Source organism: Lithobates pipiens, unplaced genomic scaffold (assembly GCF_037356315.1).
Source record: "Lithobates pipiens isolate NorthernLeopardFrog02 unplaced genomic scaffold, aLitPip1_a1.2 Scaffold_28, whole genome shotgun sequence".
Lineage (NCBI taxonomy): Eukaryota > Metazoa > Chordata > Amphibia > Anura > Ranidae > Lithobates > Lithobates pipiens.
Window position 1 is genome coordinate 160,084,945 of NW_027507789.1, and position 26,041 is coordinate 160,110,985.

Sequence of the window (26,041 nt, forward strand, 5' to 3'; positions counted from 1 at the left end):
GTCTTCAGAACCTAACTTCTTTTTTTTTTAATTTATTTTTTATTTATTTTTTATTTACTTTTATCATTTTCATTTTTATCTAGCTACATGCTATCCTCTATCATCGCATGCTAGCACATTATGACAGACTTCTCTGAAAAAGCCCTCCAGTGGCGCGCTGTCACTACTGAAGGCGTGCAGAAGTTGCTGTTTATGGCATGGCTCTGAAGGAGTTCTTTCACAGTGCATGTGCCGAAGACTTAGTCGGATGCATCTAAATTTAAATATCTCCTAAATGGTGCACATTTAGGAGATATTTACAGTACCTATAGGTGAAAAACATACATGGGAGTTTACTCCCACTTTAAAGAGTAGCTAAACCCAAAATCAAATCCTGTAATATATATTGCTCCTCAGCAGTTCTTAGATGTAGTGGCTGCATTAAGCTCCTTCCCTTTATTTTCACTGAGTGATCCTGTGAATAACATGCTTCCAGTGCCTTCATGGCTGCACTTATTTCTCCCCTGAATCTATGGCGGCAGCCACAAAGGTTGGACATCAAACATGCTTGCCTTTGTTCATCTTTTATATGGTGGTTGATGGTACTAGATCAGGGGTAAGCAACCTGTGAGAGATGGAGGTCTATTTGAACAGATCAAAGATCCCCCCGCCCCCTGCTGGGAATGCAGGGTCCAGGAGTGCGTTGCGCTGGGAATGCAGGGTCCAGGAGTGCGTTGCGCTGGGAATGCAGGGTCCAGGAGTGGGTCGCGCTGGGAATGCAGGGGTCCAGGAGTGGGTCGCGCTGGGAATGCAGGGGTCCAGGAGTGGGTCGCGCTGGGAATGCAGGGGTCCAGGAGTGGGTCGCGCTGGAAATGCAGGGGTCCAGGAGTGGGTTGTGCTGTGGGGGGTGATGTGAAGGGGTGGTAGAGGACCCTGCTATGGGGGTGATCCTGCCCATAACTATTTCCCCTGCCCCCTTCATCTCTCTCTCTCTCTCTCTCTCTCTCTCTCTCTCTCTCTCTCTCTCTCTCTCTCTCTCTCTCTCTCTCTCTCTCTCTCTCTCTCTCTCTCTCTCTCTCTCTCTCTCTCTCTCTCTCTCTCTCTCTCTCTCTCTCTCTCTCTCTCTCTCTCTCTCTCTCTCTCTCTCTCTCTCTCTCTCTCTCTCTCTCTCTCTCTCTCTCTCTCTCTCTCTCTCTCTCTCTCTCTCTCTCTCTCTCTCTCTCTTCCCCCCCCCCCCCCTATAGCTGTAACCTCTGGCTCCCATAGCGTAGTGTCCTACCTGTTTCAAAAGTGGAGGCAGCACAGTCTTGGACAGAGGGCGGGAGCTGGCAGAGTCAATCTTCTTCATATTAGCAAGCTAGTGATTGGTTGCATAGGACCACCCTGTGTCATGGCAACCAATTACCTGCGGTTTAACTTAAAAAGTTAATTTGGCCGGCTGCTCCTCCATCCCTAGCTGTGCTTCCTCCCGGTCTCCGCTGTTCACTAATGACAGCTGCAGAGGAGGCAGGAGGGAGAGAGAGACCGGTACATAGGTGTGGCGGAAGAGGCTTAGGGATAGGAGGAGAGAGAGAGACAGGACCGGCAGCTAGAAGACGGGGTCGGCGGCGCAGGAACTTGTTTACGGTCTACCTGTCGCTTGCAGGCAGTTGATAGGTGGTCCATGATCGATGGGTTGCTGACCCCCGTACTAGATGGACTAGTAGTTTATGCGTGGAAAGTAAGGATGTTTGTGCTTTCTTTTCAGCTCACAGACAGTAACAAGAGCACTGCATTCTTGCTGACAATTTTCTTAGCCTGAAAAGTGAATACTAATGCAACCACAACATCTATGGACTAGTAACGATAGATTTAGGTTTTTGGCTGTGCTTTAAGATATTTCATTAGGTGGAAGCCGTTGTAATTTGACTAACATTGGGTGCTTGCAAGATATGCCCCTGGCCACTTTCTTAACAGGTGTTGTGCTCTCCCACAATGCACCCCAAAGTTCGGGTTTCAGTGTACCATGGTTGGTATTTATTTCTACAGGTTGTTTGTGATGAGAATGGATCAAGAGGTTATGGTTTTGTTCATTTTGAGACTCAAGAAGCTGCCACCCGAGCCATACAAACAATGAACGGCATGCTGCTCAATGACCGAAAAGTGTGAGTACTAAACTTTTTCAAACTGTTTTGTTAAATCACAAGACCTGTCTACCACTGCAGCAAACGGGCCTGTAGTGGAACATTAGTGCACTGCACTTCTTCAGCTCTAACTTAACCACTTCCAGCCAAAGGATGTCATATATAACGTGATTGCCTTTCAGTGCGGATCATCTTTTTCAGCCAGCGACTCTGTGCACCGTAAGAATGATCATAGCGGCAGTACAGCTGCTTGATCGATCTTACAGGCATCCCCCGCCACCCACCGGTGCTTCTCCGGGTTCTCCCATGCGATCGGGGATTCCAAAAAAGAATCGGTCATTGCCGGATGAAGAGCATAGAGATTTCCGGTGACCAGATGGTCACCGCTCATCTCTATGACCATCGGAGTCCTGGGCATAACGTTATGATGTCACGTCCGGGCCGCCGATGTCTTATAGACCCCACATCTCTCCATAAAGAGGACCTGTCGCACACCATTCCCATTACAATGGCTGTTTATATTCCTTGTAATAGGAATAAAGGTGATCACATATATATATATATATATATATATATATATATATATATATATATTTTTTTTTGTCAAAATAAAAAAACGTAAGTTAAAATAAACAATACCTTTTTTTTTTTTTTTTTTTTTTAAGTGTCCTCGTGTGCTCGCTCACAGAAGCGAAAGCAGATGTAAGTCGCGCCCGCATATGTAAACACCGTTAAAACCACACATGTGAGGTGTTGCCATGTATGTTTATAGCGAGAGCAACAATTCTAGCACTAGACCTCTTTACTTCTAAACTGTTAACCTGTAAAAAATTTAAAGCGTCGCCTATGGAGATTTTTATTTATTTATTTAAGACCGACGGTAATACAGAGACCATGGTATTGTTAAACATCCACTGGATCACTTCAACTTACAAGACCGTATGCGTGGACATTACATTGTTCACACTATTATAGACGTATGTATAACTATCCATACATTGGGCTTCAGGCTCTAGGAAGCCTCCGCATCCCGCACAATTTTTTTTACGGTTATCGTGTTAACTCAGATTGTGTACAGAGTTGGTATGACCCTAGAGGTCAAGCTACTAAGGGAAGTAGAAGCTAGGAAAGGGGAAAGAATGAAGAGAAAAAAAAGGGGCGGTCAGCTACCATCCAGTACCCCCAGCCCACCCCAGGGAGCCCATTAGTTAGTGCATCCTCACTCTTTCAGTAGTCAAGTCACCAGTTCAACATGCTCTTCAGAGTATATGAATTTGTGCCAAAAAAAACTTTTTGAGGAATTTCTCATGAAGGCCCCTTTCCGTGGCCACCAAGTCCTCCATTGTACTGATTTTGGCTACTCTTTTTAACCAGACGGCTGCTGGCGGCGGCTGGGTCTGCTTCCAGAACAGGGGGGATGCAGCTCTTCGCTGCAGTGAGCAGGAGAGGCAGGATGGATCTTCTGTAGATCTTGCTCGGAATCTTGTGATGGGGCAGAAAGAATGCGGGGGTCAAAGGCAACTCTAGATGACCTATGGAGATTTTTAAGTACCAAAGTTTGGCGTCATTCCACAAGTGTGCGCAATTTTAAAGCGGTACATGTTGGGCATCTATTTACTCGGCGTAACATCGTCTTTTACATTATACAAAAAAATTGTGCTAACTTTACTGTTATTTAATTAATGAAAACTGTTTTTGATTCCAAAAGAAAGAGTTTGAAAAATTGTTGCGCAAATACTGTGTAACATAAAAAGTTGCAACTACCACCAATTTATTCCCTAAGGTGTCTGCTAAAAAAAAAAATATATATAAATATATATATATATATATATATATATATATATATATATATATATATATATATATATAATATAATATAATATAATATAATATAATATAATTTGGGGATTCTGAGTAATTTTCTGGCAAGAAAAAGATGCTTTTTACATGTAGGAGAGGAGTGCCCGACTATGCCCGGTATGGAAGTGGTTAATGGCCTGTACCACAGCATGGACAAAGAGCTGGAAGAAAAGTCTGCAGGAGCATGTAATTGTACCCACCATACTCTGACCGTGGTTGCAGTGCTTTACAGGCTTATTTGCATAAAAAATAAAACGCACAATTTTTTTTTAAACTGCAATTTCATATATGCATTTATTATTATTATTATTATTATTATTATTTTTGTCTGTTTTATTTTTTTGTGGTTTTGTGGCCAAAAGGCCCTGCAGTCTCACCTTGCTTTAAAGTGTTCCTAAACCTACAACAGTAAAATCAGCCTGTATATGCAGTAAAGGATGCTTGTTATACCCACTGTGGAACCTGTGTAAAAATGCTGTTTGATCCTGTCTTCTCTGATCCTCCACTTCTTCCACTTTCTCCAACCCATCTGCTGATAGTACATAGCTTTGGAGGCTCTCTGCACTATGCATTTCCATGTTCTGTGTACTGTGGGAGACCAGATATACTGAAAGCAGTAACCCTAATAACCACTTAAAGCCCAAATAAGTTTTCCAATGTAGTGGGGTTATGCTGTGCATGGGCCAACTGCTCAATTTCATCTAGGGGAGAGGAGAAAGGAGATATATCTAATCCTCTGATCCTCCCAGCACAAGACCGGTCCGGCATCCCCACGCTTTTGCGGTCTTGAGTTGTGGACTGTTCCTGACGTCATCAAGCCCAGAAAAGGCTCAATAGACCAGGAAAAGTCCACCACCGGACCAAGACCGAGCACCGTTTTGCAGTGGCAGGAAGGATCGGGCAAGTATAAGCATTCTCCTCACCTCACCCCTTTTTTTTTTTTTTTTTTTGCCTGAAGTTGTGCTTTTAAACGCAAAGTTGTTGCTTAAATTAAAGAGGAATTGCAGTCTACTCACATAATTTGTAATAAAAACATGTTTGCGATTCTGAAGCTTCCCTCCAACCACTTTGTATATTATTTTATATATACTGTGATTCTGTACTTGCCAAATATGCTGCAGAAATCTCCTTCCACTAAGTCTGGCTGCATCCATTTTAACTGTGGGCAGCTGAAGCAGCTGCCTGTTCACTTCCTGGATTTACACAGAGGCATACCTCCAGCCATGCAGCTCTCATCGACCCTCTTATGACTCATCCCCCTCTCACCCCCCCTTCCTCAGGAGAGAGAGCTGTGTATGATGTCATCATTTTTACCAGACAAGAAAGAGGAAGTGGGCTGTATAAGGTATTTACTGGCAGAAAAAAAATGTTTTACTATCCAAAGTGAAAACAACAAGGACAGAAGATTTAATGAATGGAAAGTTGAAAAAATTATTAAAGGTCCGCTTCAAGGTGTGGATAAAAGCTGTATCAGGAAAGAAGATTGTAAATACTCACCTTTTTGCAATGCCCAACACTGTTGGTAAGAGATCCTATACTAAGTTTGGTTGCAGAAACCTTCCCTTTCCAGGATTGTCAATCTCTTTTTCGTTCAGAGTTCATTGGTTGCGCCCGACTGCCTTTACATTAAATTACTACTGCTGAGAAGTTGAAGTAAGGCACAAAGAGACATGGGTTACCTTTCTGGTTCTTTCACCTGTGCCATAAGTAGGGATTATGAAATGGACCAAGATATTATGTCATACTCTGGCAGTTTACTGAACAATATTTTTTGGCTTGGCAGAGCATTGATCTAGTCAATGAAGAGGGCAGGGGGGAGGAAATTAGCAGTGCAAGCAGATTCACTTTTCTAGAGCAACGTACTGATTTTCTCAACTGATTATCCCTGTTCCTCCCAGTAGCCCAAAGTTCTTTGGTCCACCTGAAAACAGATCAGCCATAGTTATCCTATGCCAATGGGTGCCCTAAGGGGAGAATGGTTCCAGTCTGCCAAAACAGTAAGATTTTGCGTCCAATTCATGAAAGCTCCCCTCTGCCCCTTTCTGAAATGCAGAATAAACAAAAACTATTGGGGGTAAACAATTGAGATATTGAGATTGATTGCCCGAAGCTCAAGCACATTGATTGGCAGTTGGGATTCTGCCCGTGACCAAAGGACCTGGGCCGACTGTACACTCAGCACCCCCCCCCCCCCCCCCCAACCGGTCAGGCTGGCGTCCGTTGTGATCACTGTCGAAATGAGAGGAAGAAACAATCTGGCCAGAGACCTCAGCCACCAGAGAAGGGAATCCCTGACTTACTGGTTCACCCCAATTTGTCAATCCAGGGATAATAGAGATTTGTTCCATTTTGACAAAATCTCCTTCTGCAAGACTCGAGTGTGAAATTGAGCATACGGTCCCACCTCGAATTTGACTACCTTGAGGTCCAGAATGTACATGCAGAAGCGCAGCAACGACCACCTGCAGTTTATCAACTTCACTGACTGTTCAAACTGCAGTGAAGTTGATAAACTGCGCTGTTAAAGCAACGTGGAGTCACAATCATGGGTTACCTAGACGACCTCCTGAGAGCAGCTTCCGCCTCAGACTTAAGGGAGGATGTAGCGATCACCATGCAGACTCTCCGGGAGTTTAGTTGGGTGCTGAACCTAAAGATGTCGATGTTGGTGCTGACTCAACACCTGGAGTACCTGGGTTTGCTGTTGAGTCCTCCAGAAGCGAGATGTTTTTATCCCTTCAGACAAGCTGCAGACTGTAAATTTGTTTCCTCTTCCCATGTTGCCAAATATTTTGCAGGGAACAGCTTCACTCACATTTCTTTACCTTATTTTCTACAGATATTCATAACATTCAGGCCTGAACGATCATTTACCCTGGAGCATGTAGTTGCATCATTCAACACATGAGATTCCTTTGCAAGCCAAGACCCCACCATGAACCATTCACTTGCCCAATGTATCCATTCTCAAATCTGGACCAATAACTCAAGAGACTTTTCCATTATTAACTTTATCTGCCACTTTTCAACAAGAATATTTTGTTTGAAAATTGTTCCATCTCCTTTTGTTCCCTGTTCTACTGAGAATTTCCTGGCTTCAAGCGTTCAAGCCTCCTATAGATTGGAGTTCAAAGAGAGTAACGCTCCCTTTTGTTTACTGCTAGCAGCAATGTTTCCAGTGGGTATCAATTGACTCTGCATCTGTTTCTTGACTACTTTCCAAAGCCCTCCAGTATATCATAATCTTTTGGACTTCTTTGGAGAAGAGAAAGCGGACTGCTGCAACCTCATTGGCCTCATGACTGCCTGATTAAACTTTTTACCAGGTGCTGGAATACCTTTTTGGTTGGATATTTCCTCTGTCTGCAAGAACTACTCATATTGGTTGTATAAATTCCCCCATAATCCCATGCCAGGGCAGATATGTTCTTCATGTATACATATAATCATTTGTGATTTGGTCACTTTTTGAATATTAAGTGATCCTTAAGTGATCCCTTTTTAGGTTATGCAATTCTCCGTCCACTTTCCAGAATTTTGTAAACAATATTTTTAGAAGCGACTTGATCTCTTGGTGATTGTACATCTTCATGATATCCCCATCTTCTCTGTCCTTTCAAATGCGTTAACACAAAGTCCTCAGCCCATTGAGAGAACACGGACTGTACTTTAAAGCTGAGAAGTATGACAACAGTCCAATTCTTGGGGCTCCTTATTTGAACTATTGGTATCTCCATTGAACCTTTAAAATGTACATTCCATCCTTTGAATGGCATGCACCAATGGACATATAAAAGATTTGTAGGGTTTGCCAACCTCCACCAGAAGTTTAGCAAAAACTTTTTTTGGCATGATTCGCTTAATTTCCCAGCTACTGTAATCCTGTATTTTGGTTCATTAACTGCCAACAGCACAAATCGCATTATGACAAATCAAAAACTCCTTTTTACCTTAGCACTAGTCATGCATCATTTTAATCCTGCATTGCCCTTTATTCTTAGTGGATACCTCAGAAAATGCATTGGGTGCTATTTTTCTCAATGCCAGGGTGTTATTTTGGGGGCCATTTTGCTCAATGACAATGCCAAGTTACTCTTTTCTTGAAAATTCAGTCCTGTGGGAAAGAATTATGGTCTGGGAGACCGTGGACTATTATCTATAAACCATCTCTGCTAGAATAGCATTATCTGCTAGAAGGCACAGATCACCCATTTCTGAATTTCACAGATCACAAAAACCTGAAATACCTTGATATGGGCAAATACACTACACTTTGCAAGGTGGGTGCTAATTTTCTGTTTACTTTCCACATAATTTACAGGACAGTTTCCAAGAATTGTAAGCCAGACTCGTAAATGTTTCCAGCAAATAAGGAGTCTCATCAGCCAGTTACAATTCTACCATCCCAAAGCTTTCTGCTACTGCAGACCGATCGGATGTTCAAGCAAGTATCCTTAAAAACATTTGATATCTGCCTACAAGAACAGGAAGGATTATTCCATCATGATCAGATGTTCTTTGTATCCACACACATGCATCAGCCTGTGTCCCCTTGGTGGAAAATATTTGGGATACGTAAAACTATGGAGCTTCTCTAGCAGTCTCTCTGGTGGCCCAATCTTAGCTCTGTTTGCCAGGACTATGTTGGGTCCTGTGAAAATTAGATGATGTGGTTAACATGGGGCAGTAGACCCTTTGTTCTGGGAACCCCATTCCCAGAAGGACCTAGGAAATAGCCAGTTTGAACTTGATTTAACTAACTCAGCCTAAAATGCTTACCCTGTGTGGTATTTTGATTATCTATCTGAGATGTACACACATTTGCTTAAGAAATAGCCATACCTAAAGGGGTGCCTAGCTGCATCACAACTGTTCCCATCAGGTTCTAGAATGACTCTACAAGGCACTAAAGATTTAAACTTGTTTTTCCCCATGTCATCCTCCAGGATGGTCCCATGAGAGAGAGGCTCCACCACCTACAGCAAAGACAAGCACAGAGAGGTTTAAAAAGGCCATCCATAAGGCTGATCCTCAGTTCTTGTTTCCTGCGTCGAAAAATTCCATACCAAAATGACAATTAGTATGACCTATGCTTCTCAAATCTTGTTTGCCCTTCATGTTTGAAAGTTCATTCTACTTGTTGCATAGTCAGGTTGAAAAAAGACACAAGTCCTTCAAGTTCAACCAAAAAAAATAATAATACAATCCCATATACCCAAACCTATACCCGCAGTTGACCCAGAGGAAGGCAAAAAAAACCCTGCTACAATTTGCTACAGTAGGGGGAAAAAATCCTCCCTGATCCCTTGAGAGGCAATCAGATTTTCCCTGGATCAACTTTACCTATAAATGGTAGTACCCTGTTATATTGTGTATATTTAGGAAAGCACCCAGGCCTTTTTTTTTATTTTATTTAATTTTTTTTTTAAAACCATCGACCTGAGCTTGCCAGAACCACCTCTGGATGGAGTCTATTCAACATTTTCACAGCTTACTGTGAAGAAACCTTTCCGTATTTGGAGATGACATCTTTTTTTTCCTCTATACATAAAAGTGCCCCCATGTCCTCTGTGATGACCTTAAAGTGAATAACTAAACACCAAGTTCACTATATGGACCACGTTTGTATTTGTACATGTTGATCATATCCACCCGTAATCTCCTCTTATCAAGAGGGAATAGATTCAGTTTCTCTAATCTTTCCTCATAGCTGAGCTCCACCATGCCGCTTATCAGTTTGGTTGCCCTTCTCTGCACTTTCTCCAGTTCCCCGATATCCTTTTTGAGAACAGGTGCCCAAAACTGAACTGCATATTTCACATGAGGTCTTACTAATTTGTACAGGGGCAAAATTATAGAGGTTAGCGCACAGCATTACTGCTCACTGACTGGCTGCTAAAGGTTACAGCACATCATCTCCTCACTGCCTGCACACCATGGACTGGGGAGGTGAGGGGACCCATCAATAGACAAAAAACTCCTAGGACTCCTGGAATCAGTGGCAATGCTGGGGTGTTGATGGGAGTAGTTAGAAGGCAGTATACTGTGGCAAATTCTGAATCATGTAGAGCAAAGCTGGAAATCTTTGGCAATTATATAGTGGGGGATTCTACCAATGTAATGGGGAATTTATAATGATCACCAATGTGAGGGGGAATTTGCACTGACCACCGTGTAACAGGGGATTTTAAGCCACTCGCCAATAGAAATATAGGATTTTTTAAATAAAGCTTACCTGTAAAATCCTTTTCTTGGGACTACATCATGGGACACAGACTTTGATAATTACTTAGTGGGTTAGTCACCATCAGGTGATTGGACACTGGCAACAAGGCACGTTCCCCCCCTATATAACCCCTCCCATATGGAGAGTACCTCAGTTTTGTAGCAAAGCAATAAGTATCCCAACGTATAATCCCGAAGAGGGGCGGGAGCTCTGTATTAAAAAAAAAAATATATTTTTCTTGTTCATACATCACGGGACACAGACTTTAATAATTACTTGTGGGATATCCCATAGCAATGGCCAAATTGAGGGGAGGGAGACACAAATGAGAAAATAGACCGCCAACGGACCAGAGGAACTATACTACTGCCTGCGGCACCCTGCGCCCGAAAGCGGCATCCTCATGCCCTCTTACATCCACCTGATGGAATCCAATGAATGTATTGACTGAAGACCAAGTTGCAGCCTTGCAGATCTGAACCATGGAGCCCTGGTGATGCACTGCCCATGAAGCACTAACTGCTCTAGTTGAGTGCGCTTTAATCTGAAAAGGAGGAATCTTCTTTACACCATAAGCCTGAACAATAACCTGTCGATTTTCCATCTAGAGATAGTGGATTTCGATGCTGCCTGACCCTTTTTGGCGCCTTCTGGCAGAATAAATAGACTATCAGTCTTTTGTATCTGAGCTGTTGCCTGCAGATAGATTTTGACTGCTCTTGCAGCATCTAAAGAGTGTAACAACTTCTCCGTGGACTGCGGATCTGGAAAAAAGGACGGTAGGACCACATCTTGATTCAGAAGGAATCCCGAAACCACTTTAGGCAGAAAAGTCGGGTGAGGACAAAAACACCACCCTGTCTTTGTGAATAATCAAATATGACTCTTTACACTCTTTACAAGAAAGAGCTGCTAACTCCGATACCCTTCTTGCCGTGGATATGGCTACCAGAAAAACCAACTTCTTTGTCAAAAGATCTAAGGAAGCGTGGTGCAATGGTTCAAAAGGTTGTTCCTGTAAAACGGACAAAACCAAATTCAAATCCCATGGCCTGGAATATGTTGGGGTGTAGAGACCATTCTCCTGGGTACAGCTACTGGTGACTTAAGAAATTCACCTGCTAATTTCCTAACCCTGGAATGAAGACTGCAGACAGGCAAAGAACATGCCTCTCTGCCCACGAAAAAATGTGATTCACCTCTTTTTGGGTATCCAGACTCCTGGTGCCCCCTTGGTCATTGATATAGGCCACTGCCGTAGCATTATCGGACTGTATCCGCACAGGACAACCCTGCAACCTGCAAGTCCAGACCCGAGGGCTAGATGAATTGCTTGAATCTCCAGAATGTTGATGGGCAAGAGCCTTTCAGCTCTAGACCATCTTCCCTGGGTGGAAGCTTCTTCCAGAACAGCTCCACAGCCTATTAGGCTGGCATCTGTGGTTACCACTTTGCAAGTAACTGGAGCAAAGGATTTTCCTTTTAGTAGATTCTTGGTTAGCAACCACCAATTGAGGCTCTAACGTACCCATGGTAATAGGCACATTGGAAGGCTCCGATCCAAGGCTTGTACTCTTTTGCTCCAGACAGAGAGGATGCTGCTCTACAAAGGCCTTGAGTTAAACTGGGCATAAGGAACAGCCTCGAAAGAGGCCACCATTTTCCCTAAAAGTCTCATACATGCTCGACTGGAGGGATTTTTCCTTGTTATGAGTACCCAGACCAAGTCCTTTATGACTTTGGCTTTTGACCCGGGTAAAAATACTCTGCTTTGGACTGTCTATGACCATGCCCAAATACTCCAGCCTTTTTAGGGGCTGTAAGGAAGACTTTTATAGCTTGATGACCCAGCCTAGGGACTCTTAAGCACTCTACTGTGCTGAGCACACTGCGGTCTAAGCGTGCTATGGAGTGTTCTACAAGTATCAAATCATCCAGATAAGCTGTCACTGTTATCCCCTGAACCCTTGGTTTTGCCAAGGGCGGGCTAGAATTTTTGTGAATTTTTTTACGGTTTTAGAACCGTAAAGAGGTTTAAGTAGAACCCTGAGCCTTGCTCTTCTGTGGTCACTTATATAATTCCCCTTTGGAATAGTAGACGTTCTAAGGCGAGAAACAAGGGTCTTATTTTTTCTGGATCTTTGGAGACTCCTGACCTGTCAGAAACCATGAATCGGACCGAGACAGAAGTACAATTAAATCACACTTGTTTATTAAATAAAAAATAAAAGGGTAAATAGAAAAAGCATAGTCAAAGCATAGCCAGAGTCCAGTAACCAGATCGAGTAGTCAGCCAGGCCAGAGTTCAATGACCAGATCGGGTAATCGGCCAGGCCGGAGGTCAGGGATCCAAGTAGAGCAACAGCAAGCAGGATAAGGAGCCAGAAGGGATGTCAGCAAGCCAGTCTTTAAACAGAACCGCAGGAGATGGTTTCTTGTGATGTGACCAAGGTGAAGGCAGAGGTGAAGTGAGCTGGACAGCTTTAAGTAGGCAGGTCAGACGAGCATGATCAGGAACAGCTGTTAACTGTGGAGAGAGATGAGAGCTGGCAATTAGCCCAGAGAAGGAAGGGCTAAACCAGCCCTGACAGTACCCCCTCCTTAATGACCCCTCTCCCTTGTAGGGCCACCAGGCTTAAGGGGAAACCGTCTATGGAACTCGCGGAGGAGGACAGGGGCATGTACGTCCTCCTAAGTGTACCTCTTCCAATGCACCAGGTACTGTATGCGCTGACGGAACCTACGGGAGTGAACAATGGATTGTACCTAATACTCCTCATGGTTCTCAACCTGAATAGGGTAAGGGCGTGGCACTGAGGTGGTAAATCGGTTACAGACCAACGGTTTCAATAAGAAGACATGAAACACATTTAAGATGCGCATACTAGGAGGAAGGTCCAACGCGTAAGCCACTGGGTTAATCCTGCGAAGGATACAGAAAGGCCCACTAAACCGGGGTGCAAACTTCAGAGAGGGAACTCGAAGCTGGAGGTTGCAAGATAACAGCCAGACCCTGTCCCCAACCTGGTAGGAAGGCGCAGGCAGGCGTCTGCGGTCAGCATGGTGTCTGTATCTATCATTAGCATGACGCAAAGCCCCCTGGACTTGTACCCAAGTGAAACTAAGACCACGGAGATGCTCCTCTAATGCAGGAATACTCTGCGGAACAAACGAGTCAGGCAACATGGAAGGTTGGAAACCATAATTCACCATAAATGGAGACAATGAGGAGGCAGAATTCAAGGCACTGTTGTGAGAAAACTCTGCCCATGGTAATACGTCTGACCAGTTCTTATGGTGGTCAGAAATCTAGCAACGTAGGAATTGCTCCAAGGACTGATTGGCTCGCTCCCCAGCCCCATTAGACTGCGGGTGAAATGCAGAAGAGAACGCAAGCTGTATTCCCAACTGTGCACAAAAGGCTCGCCAGAACCGGGAGACAAACTGACTGCCCCTGTCCGAGACTATCATCTTGGGTAGCCCATGTTAGCGAAAGATCTCTCGAGCAAAAATGGAAGCCAGTTCCTTAGAGGTAGGCAACTTCTTAAGTGGAATACAATGACACATCTTTGAGAACCGGTCAACCACCATAAGGATAACAGTGTTGCCTTGGGAGTTGGGCAACTCCACAATGAAATCCATTGGCAGGTGACCAGGAAAGAACCTCAGCACGGAGCCAATCAAGAGGGTTTGAGCCTCTGTAACCAAGGATAACCAATAACCAGCGTAAACCTGGGTGAGGAAATAACTTGTAATTGGATTATCTCATGGTGAAGAGCCCCTACGGCCATGGACAACGGAACCGTCTCATGAGTCACATGGGCAGGCTGAAAAGGTCTCCCGTCAAGAGCCTCAATGGCAAGTGGAGTGTCGCGCAGCAGAATTGAGTGCTGCGAAACAAATGCAGCATCAATGAACAGGCCTGCAGCCCCAGAGTTGATTAGAGCCTGTATCTCGATGGACGACTCAGCCCAAGAAAGGGTGACCGAAACCAGGGGCTCATCCTTCTGGATAACTGGGGACGAAACAACGCCACCTAAGGTCTGTCCATGACAGGACCTCAAGGTTCGGACGTTCCCTGGACGGGTAGGACAAGACTTCAAAAAGTGACTTGCCTGGCCACAATAAAGGCACAATCTCTCCCTCCTCCTAAAGGCTCTATCATCCACAGAGAGAGAGACGCGTGAAGCCCAGGTGCATGGGTTCATCTTCACTGACCGACTCGGTACCAGGAGGCATGGAAGGTGAGGGAGGCATGGGTGGGACTACAAAGCTCGGAGGCAAACATACAGGAGGCTTCCGCAAGCACTCCTTAAGAGAGTTTTTCTCTGAGTCTGAAGTCAATGAGGATGGCAAATGAGATCAAGCTCTCCAGTTCAGTGGGTATATCTCGGGCTGCTATCTCATCCTTGATGGAATCCGAGAGACCATGAGAAAAAGCAGCCACGAGGGCCTCATTGTTCCAAGCAACCTCTGCTGCCAGGGTACGGAATTCAATGTCGTAGTCAGCAACAGTTCTCGTACTCTGACGGACATGAGACACTTGGCAGCAGAAGCGGAGCATGCGGGAACGTCAAATACCCCTTTTTGCTTCTCCCATAGAGGGTTAGCCCAGGCCAAGGCTCTCTCAGAAAGCAAAGATATCATGAAACCTACTTTGCTTCTGTCCGTGGGAAACGCCTGGGGCAGCATCTCAAAGTATATCTCAACCTGATTGTGGAAGCCTCTGCAGTGAACTGGAAAGCCCCCAAATTGCTGGGGAAGCAGAGCAGAACCAGACATACCTCTTATAGAGGTAATACTCAAGGCGGGTGCCTGCACAGAGACTGGGGCAGCAGCAGCAGAGATGACCTGGGACTCAGGTTGTACCGGAGAAGCCACCGTGGGGGATTCCAGGTGAGCCGTGCGACTCAGGAGCATTTGTAACGCCATGGCAAACTGATCCATGCGGTGATCTTGCTCATCCAATCTGGAAAAAAATATTACCGTGGCTTGACTGTATCTTCTGAATTCATGGCCTTTGCCTACTGTCAGAAACCATGAATCATACTGAGACAGAAGTACAATTAAATCACACTTGTTTATTAAATAAAAATAAAAAGGGTAAATAGAAAAAGCGTAGTCAAAGCATAACCTGAGTCCAGTAACCGCATTGAGTAGTCAGCCAGGCCAGAGTTCAATAACCAGATCGGGTAATCGGCCAGGCCAGAAGTCAGGGATCCAAGTAGAGCAACAGCAAGCAGGATAAGGAGCCAGAAGGGATGTCAGCAAGCCAGTCTTTAAACAGAACCGCAGGAGATGGTTTCTTGTGATGTGACCAAGGCAGAGGTGAAGTGAGCTGGACAGCTTTAAGTAGGCAGGTCAGATGAGCATGATCAGGAACAGCTGGTAACTGTGGAGAGAGATGAGAGCTGACAATTAACCGACAGCTGAGCAGCCAGCCCAGAGAAGGAAGGGCTAAGCCAGTCCTGACATGACCTTAGGAAACGAGATGGCTGGAACTCCAGCTTGTAGCCCAGAGACACCGTGGAGGTCACCCATTTTGCCCTGAATCTCTTCCCGCCTCAATTTAGCTCCTAAGTCCCTAAAATCATTCTTTAGTACACTCCATCTACCTCTGACTTTGTCATTGGTGCCAACGTGCACCATGACAGCTGGGTCTTCCCCAACCCCTCCCAGTAATCTGTCCACCAGATCCGTTATGTGCCAAACCCGAGCGCCTGGTAGACAACATACTGTTCGGTGCTTCAGGTCTTTGTTACAGATTCCAATAAAGAAAACAATACTACGCTAATCTGTGAAGAAGTAAACAAAAAAGAGCTGCTACATACGAATGTGACAAATATTCATATAAAGACGGTTAGTGAAAAATGTAGCGCTAATAACACAAACCATATGTTCATGTCATAAAATAAAGTGAATACAAATTGGAAACATTAATTAGTGACTAAATGTACATATAAAAAAGTCCAAAGGAATAAGCTCATCAAATTAATAAAAAGACCCGTCAGATAAACCGCTCAGCCTCCAGATGGATAACTTCAGCAGATGTATGGACTTCTCTAATTTGATAACCTCAGAAGAATGGTATAAGTGGATATTCTTACCAGATTCGGTGGATCTGCGTGTCACATGATGATGTCCTCAAGAGACCTCTGGATGGTGAAACCTGAGACGGGACGGAGGTATCAACAGGGGATGTACCACCCAAAGGTGGTTATTAATCGCTAGGAGCAGGTGGTTTGTAAGGCAAAAAACACAAGCTCCAAATGGTATAGATCGAAAGATAAAAAGTGGTTATTTCCATAAAAAGCGATCCAAAACCAATAAAGTAAAAGTGATCACAAATTTGTTATAAAGCAATATGGGGAGCAAAGAGACCAGGCCCTACACGTTTCGTCCAAATGGACTTTGATGATGATCTGGTGTTGAGGACACTTATTTGATGAATATTCTTTTGGACTTATTTTTTATATGTACATTTAGTCACTAATTAATGTTTCCAATTTTTATTCACTTTATTTTATGACATCAACATATGGTTTGTGTTATTAGCGCTACATTTTTTCACTAACCGCCTTTGTTACAGATTGACTTCTCTGTCCTTCTAATTGAGTCCCCTACCACAAGGACCTGTCTTTCCTTTCCCTTCGCTTCCACCCCACTCTCACTGGAGGAGTTCTTCCCCCGGCAGCTAGGAGAGTCCCTCAGCTCCAGCAGTGCTGGTCCTTGACTGAGATCACCAATGTCACTCAATGGAGCGTACTTATTGGGATGCTCCTGGATCGGCCTCCCTGGCACTTCCCCCCTCAACCCTTCCTGACTGTCACCCATCTACTCTTTGCTAGTGCCTGCACCTCTTTGTCTCCAACCACCTCTATGCTGGCACCTGCCGTGTACGTTCCTGGCTCTCCTTTAGTATGGAGGGACTTCTCAGTGCTGACAGTTGATTCCTCAGATTCAGAACCTGGGCTTCCTGGGGAACAATGCGCTTACATTTTGCACAGCAGTATTCACCCTCGATCAGATGATCAAGGAACGCATACATGCTGCAAGTTGTACAAGTCGGCTCTCCACACCCGTCAGGCATCGTACCTATTGAATTTAATGAGGACTGGGGATTATGCCCTGTCCAAATTACCTAACAACAACTAGCTTCCTGACAATACTCAAGACAATACACAGGTACTCGCAGACCTATGTGCACTCGCAGACCTACATGCACTCGCAGAACTACGTGCACTCACAGTGCTTAAGCCAAAGGGCCCTGCGCATGTGTACCAGCAGGAGGGAAAGGCGGGATGCTTGCTGAACAGAATCCATAATGGCATCAACTGCAAAACACAAGGCTTTAGGAAGGTCTGCATAAACTTCGCCCTCAGTGGAGAGGAGGTTAACCACTTCGCGCTGGGTGGATGTTCTGGGACGGCCTCGACTTTCGGTGGTTATATCTGAATGATGCCTGAGGTTACAGACATCATTCAGATATCGGCATTTTCAGCTGGGGATTCCCTGCACCATAAGAACGATCATAGCTGCTGTTCCGCCGCTTGATCGTTCTTACGTGCGGTGGGAGGGGACATCCGCCGCCCTCCGGTGCTTCTACCGACTCACCGCTTCCATCGGTGAGACGGTCACAGGATTCGCCGCCCCCGGATGATACCATAGAGATTTCCGGCGGACCAGATGGTCCCCGGAGTCTATATGATCGTTCGGAGGCCAGGCGCGATGTTATGTTATCAAAATAACAGTGCCACCTCGGCTGGAAAGCCATGATAGTTTTTTTTATTTTATTTTAGCCTTCCCAGTCTTATTGACCCCATATCTCACTGTAAATAGGTCCGATAATGCCATATTCCTATTACAAGGGATGTTTTCCCAGCCCTATGTCCGCTTGGATGGTGGGGCTACCACCTCGACTCACGGCGCAGGCGCCGTTCATCTTCGGATATTTTCCGAAGCTTCCTGTGCTCCGTGCTGCGCAGTACGGGGCAGACACTATATGATGGCCGGACTGAATATGCCAGAACACCGGTAACCTCCCGTTACCGCGGTTTGTTTACATTCTGTGACTGGCTGTGATTGGACGAGCACTGTAACGGCACAGTACATGTGACCGGCTGTGATTGGACACGGCCGGTCACATGTATCGGGGGGTGGATGGGGCTGGCAACCACACAGATTGGGGATGGGCTGTGTCCGAAATACCGAGGCCATCATATGACGTCCACCCAGGATGCATTCCTTGTTGCTACTTTCAGGGATGTTGAACAGGAAATGCTAGAAAGACCTCTTCAACTCTGTCTCCAACAGGTATGTGACATAAAGACTTTTCTTCAAAATATGTAGGTTTGAAAATCTAAACGTGTAAAAAAAAAAAAAATCTAGGGCTAGAGTTTCATTTTATTTTATTTTTTCAGATTTGTTGGACATTTTAAGTCAAGAAAGGAGAGGGAATTGGAATATGGTGCAAAAGTGATGGAGTTCACCAATGTATATATCAAAAATTTTGGAGAAGATATGACTGATGAAAGGCTAAAGGAGATCTTTTCTGCTTTTGGTATGGAGCATCTTTTTATCTCACATCAATGTCACTGAATGACTGGAACACTACACTTTACATGTAATGAGGCCTGCATAGTTTCACTTTCAATAGGTTTTTATTGAAGCTTTGTAAGATATACAATGTAACCCGTACAAATGCTCAAACGTGAATAATATATGGAAAAAAAAGTTTTCAGAATGTGTCCACGTCATGAAAAGACGTTGTCGATTTATAACAAGAGATCAGTAGGTGTGACATTCTACAAGCCAGTGGTGCAGTAGCAATACCCACATGAAAGTAGGTAGGGAAGAAAGTGTGGGACGGGGAGAGAGCAAATGTGTATTAACCATCAACTAGAAGACACTCTTGAATTAAATAGAATCGGGCCCTACAGGGGTTGACAAATTTGCTTGGAATCTAGGAGCCAGCTAAAAAAGTTAGGAGCCAGGTCCGTGACGGCGATCTGGACCTGTCCCTGGCCTGACATGGAGACGAGTGAGGGGAAGACAGCGCCCCCAACCCCCCACCTGTCTCCAAGTCATTGCCCATAGCTCTTAGAGGGACATTTTATTTATTTTATTTTTTTCAAATGACAAATTTTTTTTAAATTGCATTTTAGTGTAAATATGAGATGTGAGGTCTCTCTGACCCCAGATCTCATATACAAGAGGACCCGTCATGCATTTTTCTATTACAAGGGATTTTTACATTCCTTGTAATAGTAAGTGACACACTAAAGAACAGTGAAAAAAATAAAAATAAATCGTTAAAATAAGAAGAAAATTTTTTTTTTTAAACGCGCCCTGTCCCACCAAGCTTGCGTGCAGAAGCGAACGCATATATGAAAGCGTTGTTCAAACCACACATGTGAGGTATTGCTGCGATCGGTAGAGTGAGAGCAATAATTCTAGCCCTAGACCTTCTCTGTAACTTTAAATGTGCAACCTGTAGAATTTTTTAAATGTCGTCTATGGAGATTTTAAAGGGTAAAAGTTTGTCGCCATTCCATGAGCGGGCGCAATTTTGAAGCATGACATGTTGGGTATCGATTTACTCGGCGTAACATTATCTTTCACAATATAAAAAAAACTTGGGCTAACTTTACTGTTGTCTTATTTTTAATTTTTTATTTAAATTATTTTTCCCAAAAAAAGTGCGCTTGTAAGTCCGCTGTGCAAATACGGTGTGACAGACAGTATTGCAACGACCACCATTTTATTCTCTAGGGTGTTAGAATAAAAAATATATAATGTTTAGGCTGGCAGGCAGGGAAGCTCCATTAGCATTGCTGGTTTGTAATTCCAACGGCCACCACAAGAGGGTGCCAGATTCCAGAAGGAACCATAGGACCGCAGAAGGCCTCAAAGCCGGGGGCTCAATTACCGGCCGCCGGCGGTGCGGCCCGACGCGATCACGCCGGGGGGGTCCACGGAGACAGGATACCCCCAGCTGTGCTGCCCCAGGCGCCAGGTCGCTAATTCTAGTCGCAAATGCGACCTGGCGCTCGGGTTTTGTCGAGCCCTGGGGCCCTACACGGAAGGTAGACAAAATATATAGAAGCCAAGGCCTCCCGGGATCGGGGGCAAAGAGAGCAAGGAGAAGGATTTGGGGACATCCTTGCAAAGTTTTAAAGTGTAACTATCACAAATAGCAATTTCTTCCATTTATCTGAAAAGAGTATATGTGCATCTACTTTTCCCTATGTATCTTTCCTTCTTAAAATGTAAAAGAAAAGGGGTAAAGATGCCTCAATGTATCGGTTGTAAACCAGTTAATACTGAAAGTATTCGTTTGAAACTTGCTGGTCTTTAGGCTGTGACTGAGGTGGGCATTCAAAATTCTCCCAGTTGCCTGTACAAATGTTGTGAATCTGGAAATATAACATTTCCACAGCTGTATACTCCTTGGGGAAAAAAAAATGGAGTGATCAATTTACATTACTGTCAGTGTAGCTGATGAGCTCAAACTAAGAAAAAAAAGTCATAAAGACTGCATATAACTTTTTGCTTTCATATTTAAAAAAAAAAAAAAAAAAAAGTGCACGCACAGGTATTTTTGATAGGCACGAGAATCTTTCTGTCGGCCTTTCTTTCCTTTTTCATTTTACCTTTCTATTCCTTTTTTATCTTTTTTTTCCTTTTTTTTTTTTCTTTTCTTTCTGTCTTTCTTTCTTTTCTTTCCTTTCTTCCTTCCTTGTAACTAGGAATGAGTATTTGCTCAAAGTTGTGTAATATTTTGTGCAGTATGATACCATTCCTAATAGTGATCGCCTACATGTGGATATTTTATAGGGAACACAGTAAGTGTAAAAGTTTCTTTTCCTTTTTATCTTTTCCTTTTTTTTTCTTTTCCTTTTTTTTTCTTTTCCTTTTTTTTTCTTTTCCTTTTCCTTTTTTTCTTTTCCTCCTTTTTTTTTTTTTTTTTTTTTTTTCTTTCCTTTTTTTTTTTTTTCCTTTATTTTTCTTTTTTCTTTTCCTTTTTTTTTTCTTTAGCTTTTTTCTTTTCCTTTTTTTTCTTTGTTCTTTTTTCCCTTTTTTTTTTTTCTTTTTTCTATTCCTTTTTTTATTTTCTTTTTGTCTTTCTTTCTTTTCTTTCCTTTCTTCCTTCCTTGTAACTAGGAATGAGTATATGCTCAAAGTTGTGTAATATTTTGTGCAGTATGATACCATTCCTAATAGTGATCGCCTACATGTGAATATTTTGTAGGGAACACAGTAAGTGTAAAAGTAATGGTGGATGAAACTGGCCGTTCTCGGGGATTTGGATTTGTCAACTTTGGAAATCATGAGGAAGCGCAGAAAGTAAGTAAATTTTTGTTTTCAAAAGAATTGAATGCCTGTTTGTATTCTGGATATGGCTTTGTCCCTGATGTAGGTACCAAGCCCAAAAATGACTTATGTTTAAAGTCCTAGCTACTTAAAACCCAATAACATTGCATTGCATGCATATGTGTATAGTGAAAAGCATTCCTCTAAAAATGTACTTATATACACTTATTTGTACATTATGTCAAAGGAAAGTGTTTTTGTTTTTGCTTTTTTTTTTTTTTTTTCTGCTCTGGGATAGGCAGTTGCTGAAATGAATGGCAAAGAGATAAACGGACGTATGGTTTACGTAGGAAGAGCTCAGAAGAGGATAGAACGTCAGAGTGAACTCAAACGCAGATTTGAGCAAATCAAGCAGGAACGAATTAGTAGATATCAGGTATGAAAACTTTTATTGTATTTTTCTGTAACACTGGGGAGGGATATTTACTAAAAACTGGTACAGCTGTGCGTAGTAACCAATCGGCTTTTAACTGCTGCTTGTTTAAGTAAGCATTGACAATAAAACCTGGAAGCTGACGACTGGTTTATATGCACAGCTGCACCAATTTTAGTAAATCTCCCCCTTTGTCTTCCTGCAACAGACTGAACAATAGGCTGAATGCATTAGTATCCAGCATTTAGAAAAAAACAGTACATTATGCAATGATGTTATTGGATTAACTGACCCAGAAATTAATATTTGTTTTTAAATGATGCTAGGGAGTTAAATCATCCAATAGATTTTTTTATGTCTCTCTTGTGGATTCTCCTTTATTTTATTAATATGCCTGTGCATAATTTTGTTTTCCTTTTTTTTTTTTTTTTTATCTTGTGGTTGTGACTCGGTAAAGTTTCATACATATTTATGTATTAATTTTTTAAATTACAGGGAGTAAACTTGTATGTAAAGAACCTGGATGATGGTATTAGTGATGACAGACTCAGAAAGGAGTTTTCTCGATTTGGCACCATTACCAGTGCAAAGGTAATTGTGAAATGTTTCAATTTTGTTAGTTAAAACCACTTGCCTACAGGGCACTTTCACCACCTTCCTGCCCAGGCCAATTTTCAGCTTTCAGCATTGTCACACTTTGAAAAATGACAATTGCGCGGTCATGCAACACTGTATCCAAACAAAATTGTTATTTTTTTGAGACAGATTGAGCTGTCTTTTAGTGGTATTTAATCACCACTGGATGATTTTGCTGCACAAATTTAAAAAAAAAGCGTCTCTTTCACTGATGAGGTTGTACATTGATGAGTAGGCACTGATCGGCGGCAATGATAGGCAACACTTTTGGGCACTAGTGATAGGCTGAACTGATGATCATTGCACTGATTATCAGTGCAGATGTCCCCACTGAGAAAAGCCACTTATAGGCTCTCCTCACATGCTGTCAGTGTGAAGAGAGGAATGCCGATAACTGGCACTTTCTATTTACGCTGTGATTGGACACAGCTAATCACATGGTTAAGGGCCTACGTCAGAAGCTCTTTACTATGATCGGTGATGCGGTGTGTCCAAATGACACGCTGCACCACTAAACGCTGTGCTGTGTGCCCCCAGGGGCTCGCACAAGTGGCCTTTCTGAAGGACATCACATAACGTCCACACAGAACAATGATACCCCCACCTGGCCATCAGTCTGATATACGCTAGGCAGGAGCTGCTCTGTTAAAAAATACTGATGTCGGGGATGCTGGCACAGACCTGAAGCAACCATTGCCATTACACCAGAATAATAGGCTATTGTGACCTGCAAACCTAACATTTCTTGTGTCCAGGCTTCGCTTCACCTTCTCGCCTCCAACTCAGTTCTGTTGGCCCATCACTGGTGAATTGCCTAATTGGCCAGTTGGTATCTGCAGGAAGTGGCATTAAGATCCAATGCTACTAGACTGTTGCTTTGCCTATCACTACAAGATTTCAAAGTGGACAAAGTATCTTGCCTCGTGTTATCCAAGTCCAGAATTCTTGTAGTCCAATGTAGATTTGAGACCTGTGGCGGTTAGTCCTCACTGATCTTTTGCACTGATTGGACCTGAAAGTTCTTAGCCCCAATGGCTTGGTGATGGCACCGAGAGTTGTGTGTGAGATGATAATCAAAGTGAGGGTGAATAAATGTCATCAGTAAAGCAAGGATTCTGAGGAAGAGTCCAAAGCTTAATTCGCATGGTCACACGGAACACATATGGCAATATTTCAGAGCCACGCAGGGTTCCTTGCCTGATGATGAAGAGGCCCTGCGTGGCTCTGAAACTTTGCCATATGTGTTCTGTGTGAATAAAGGTTTGGACCCTTCCTAGGACTCCTTGGTTTACTGATGACATTTCTACACCCCCGATTGTCTACGGTTTCCATGCTGTGGTCATTACCGCACCCAGCATCACTACAGCCATTTCCATGAATGGGTGCGTGGGGAATATGGAACTTTGATGTCTTGCAGTAATCTGTCAATCTAGTCTATCAGGTTCTTGCTCACCAGAAAGTGCTCTCCCAATGCTGCCTCTGGGTGACTATTAACCTACAAACTTGTAGAACAATTATGCAAAAAAAGCCGCGCTTATGGGATAGTCCACAATCGAACAGTGATATATATGAATATTTATATACCCCCAAAACCTTTTTCTCTTAATAATTTGTTATTAATTACGCAAAGTATAGAAATTTAATTGTTTTTATGAGGTTGCTGCCTCCCTGAAAACCACAGGCTGCATTGACCAACCTGGGTTTGAAAGTTAAATGATTGTTGTGGGCTGCTGGCGCTACCTCAGACTGGTGTTAAATCCTAACCTGCCTTAAGCATTTATTATCCCTAAGGGCTATATATATATTGCACCCGTGTTTAATATTATATCCCTATTATTGTGATTAAACCAAAAAAGGGTTTTTTTTTTTTTTTTCCCCTTATATCTTTGATCCAACCAAATGTGACTATACACTACTTATGTTAATTACCATAGATAAATTCACTGGGTTCATCACTTATTTCAATAAAGAGCTAAACACAACAAACTTGTGTGACTTAGTCCAGGTTTAGCTTGGATTTGTAGCATTCAAATTGTAGCTTGGTTATAAAGTCACTATGTTGCTTTTTGCCACAGTGGAATTCAAAACGAATGGTACCTTTCCATTGAATTTGATCCTTACCATTGGCATCCTACCACACCTCTTGCAGCAATGTTGTGTTTGCTGAATAGCAGAATGTGCGATTGATTTTATTTTATTTTTTGCATCTCTAGGTACCACTATGTTAATCCCCAATGTGTTGTGTATACAACGTTCCGTACATTGTTGTTGCTGGCAATACAGATTACATATAACTACACATACAGTGGTGTGAAAAAGTTTTTGCCCCCTTCCTCATTTCCTGTTCCTTTGCATGTTTGTCACACTTAAGTGTTTCGGAACATCAAACCAATTTAAACAATAGTCAAGGACAACACAAGTAAACACAAAATGCAATTTGTAAATGAAGGTGTTTTTTATTAAAGGTGAAAAAAAATCCAAACCATCATGGCCCTGTGTGAAAAAGTGATTGCCCCCCTTGTTAAAACATACTATAACTGTGGTTGTCCACACCTGAGTTCAATTTCTCTAGCCACACCCAGGCCTGATTATTGCCACACCTGTTCACAATCAAGGCATCACTTAACCACTTCCCACCCGGCCAATGCACATATACGGCCGGGTGGGAGCCGTCTACTCCTGATAGGCCGTTCAGGAACGTCCTTCAGGAGTAGCGGGATCGCGCGCGCTCGCGGAGCGCCGCGATCCCGATATGCTCGTGTCACCTGGACACGGCACATCTCAGATCGGCAGGAGGGCTCTGTGATTGGCCCTCCTGATCACATGACGGCCGTGTCCAATCACAGCCGTCATGTGATGTAAACAAACAGCCGGTTGCTAGGCAATCGGCTCTCCTCTCCTCACACGGAAGTCACCGCTGAGGAGAGGAGAACAGAACGCTGCAGCCGGCTGATGATCAGTGAGTATGGGCTGCTTTTTACAGCTTTTTACTCACTGATCATCAGTGTAGTGTAAACACACAACACACCACACAGTACAAACACAGTCCCCACACATGTCCCCAAAACACACATGTCCCCAAAACATACATGTCCCCAAATAATAAAAACACATGTCCCTAATAATAAAAACATGTCCCCCACATATGTCCCACTAAAATCACATGTCCCAATGATTATCTGCACACATATGTACATGATCATTTGCGTACATATGTCCGTGATCACACAAACCAATTATTATACACTTAACGGAATTTTTTTTACCAAAAACATGTAGCAGAATACATTTTGGCTTAAATTTATGACAATTTGATTTTATTGGATTTCTTTTCAAATAGAAAAAAGAAAATATTGTTTTTTTTCCAAATTTCCGCTATTTTTGCGCTTATATCGCAAAAAAAAAAAAAAACGGAGTCGTGAATAAATACCACCAAAATAAAGCTCTATTTGTGCGAACAAAATGATAAAA

General features: G+C 43.2%; 1 protein-coding gene across 2 annotated transcripts in view; it reads left to right on the forward strand.

The window, feature by feature from the left end:
- Positions 1–26,041, forward strand: part of PABPC1L (poly(A) binding protein cytoplasmic 1 like) — a 139,891-nt gene that overhangs the window by 32,605 nt on the left and 81,245 nt on the right. For both annotated transcript variants that reach the window (XM_077459800.1, XM_077459801.1), the window contains exons 4-8: positions 2,008–2,123; positions 18,609–18,748; positions 21,440–21,534; positions 21,800–21,937; positions 22,430–22,525. In XM_077459800.1, coding sequence (XP_077315926.1) covers positions 2,008–2,123; positions 18,609–18,748; positions 21,440–21,534; positions 21,800–21,937; positions 22,430–22,525 — 585 coding nt within the window. The remainder of the gene's footprint in view (positions 1–2,007; positions 2,124–18,608; positions 18,749–21,439; positions 21,535–21,799; positions 21,938–22,429; positions 22,526–26,041) is intronic.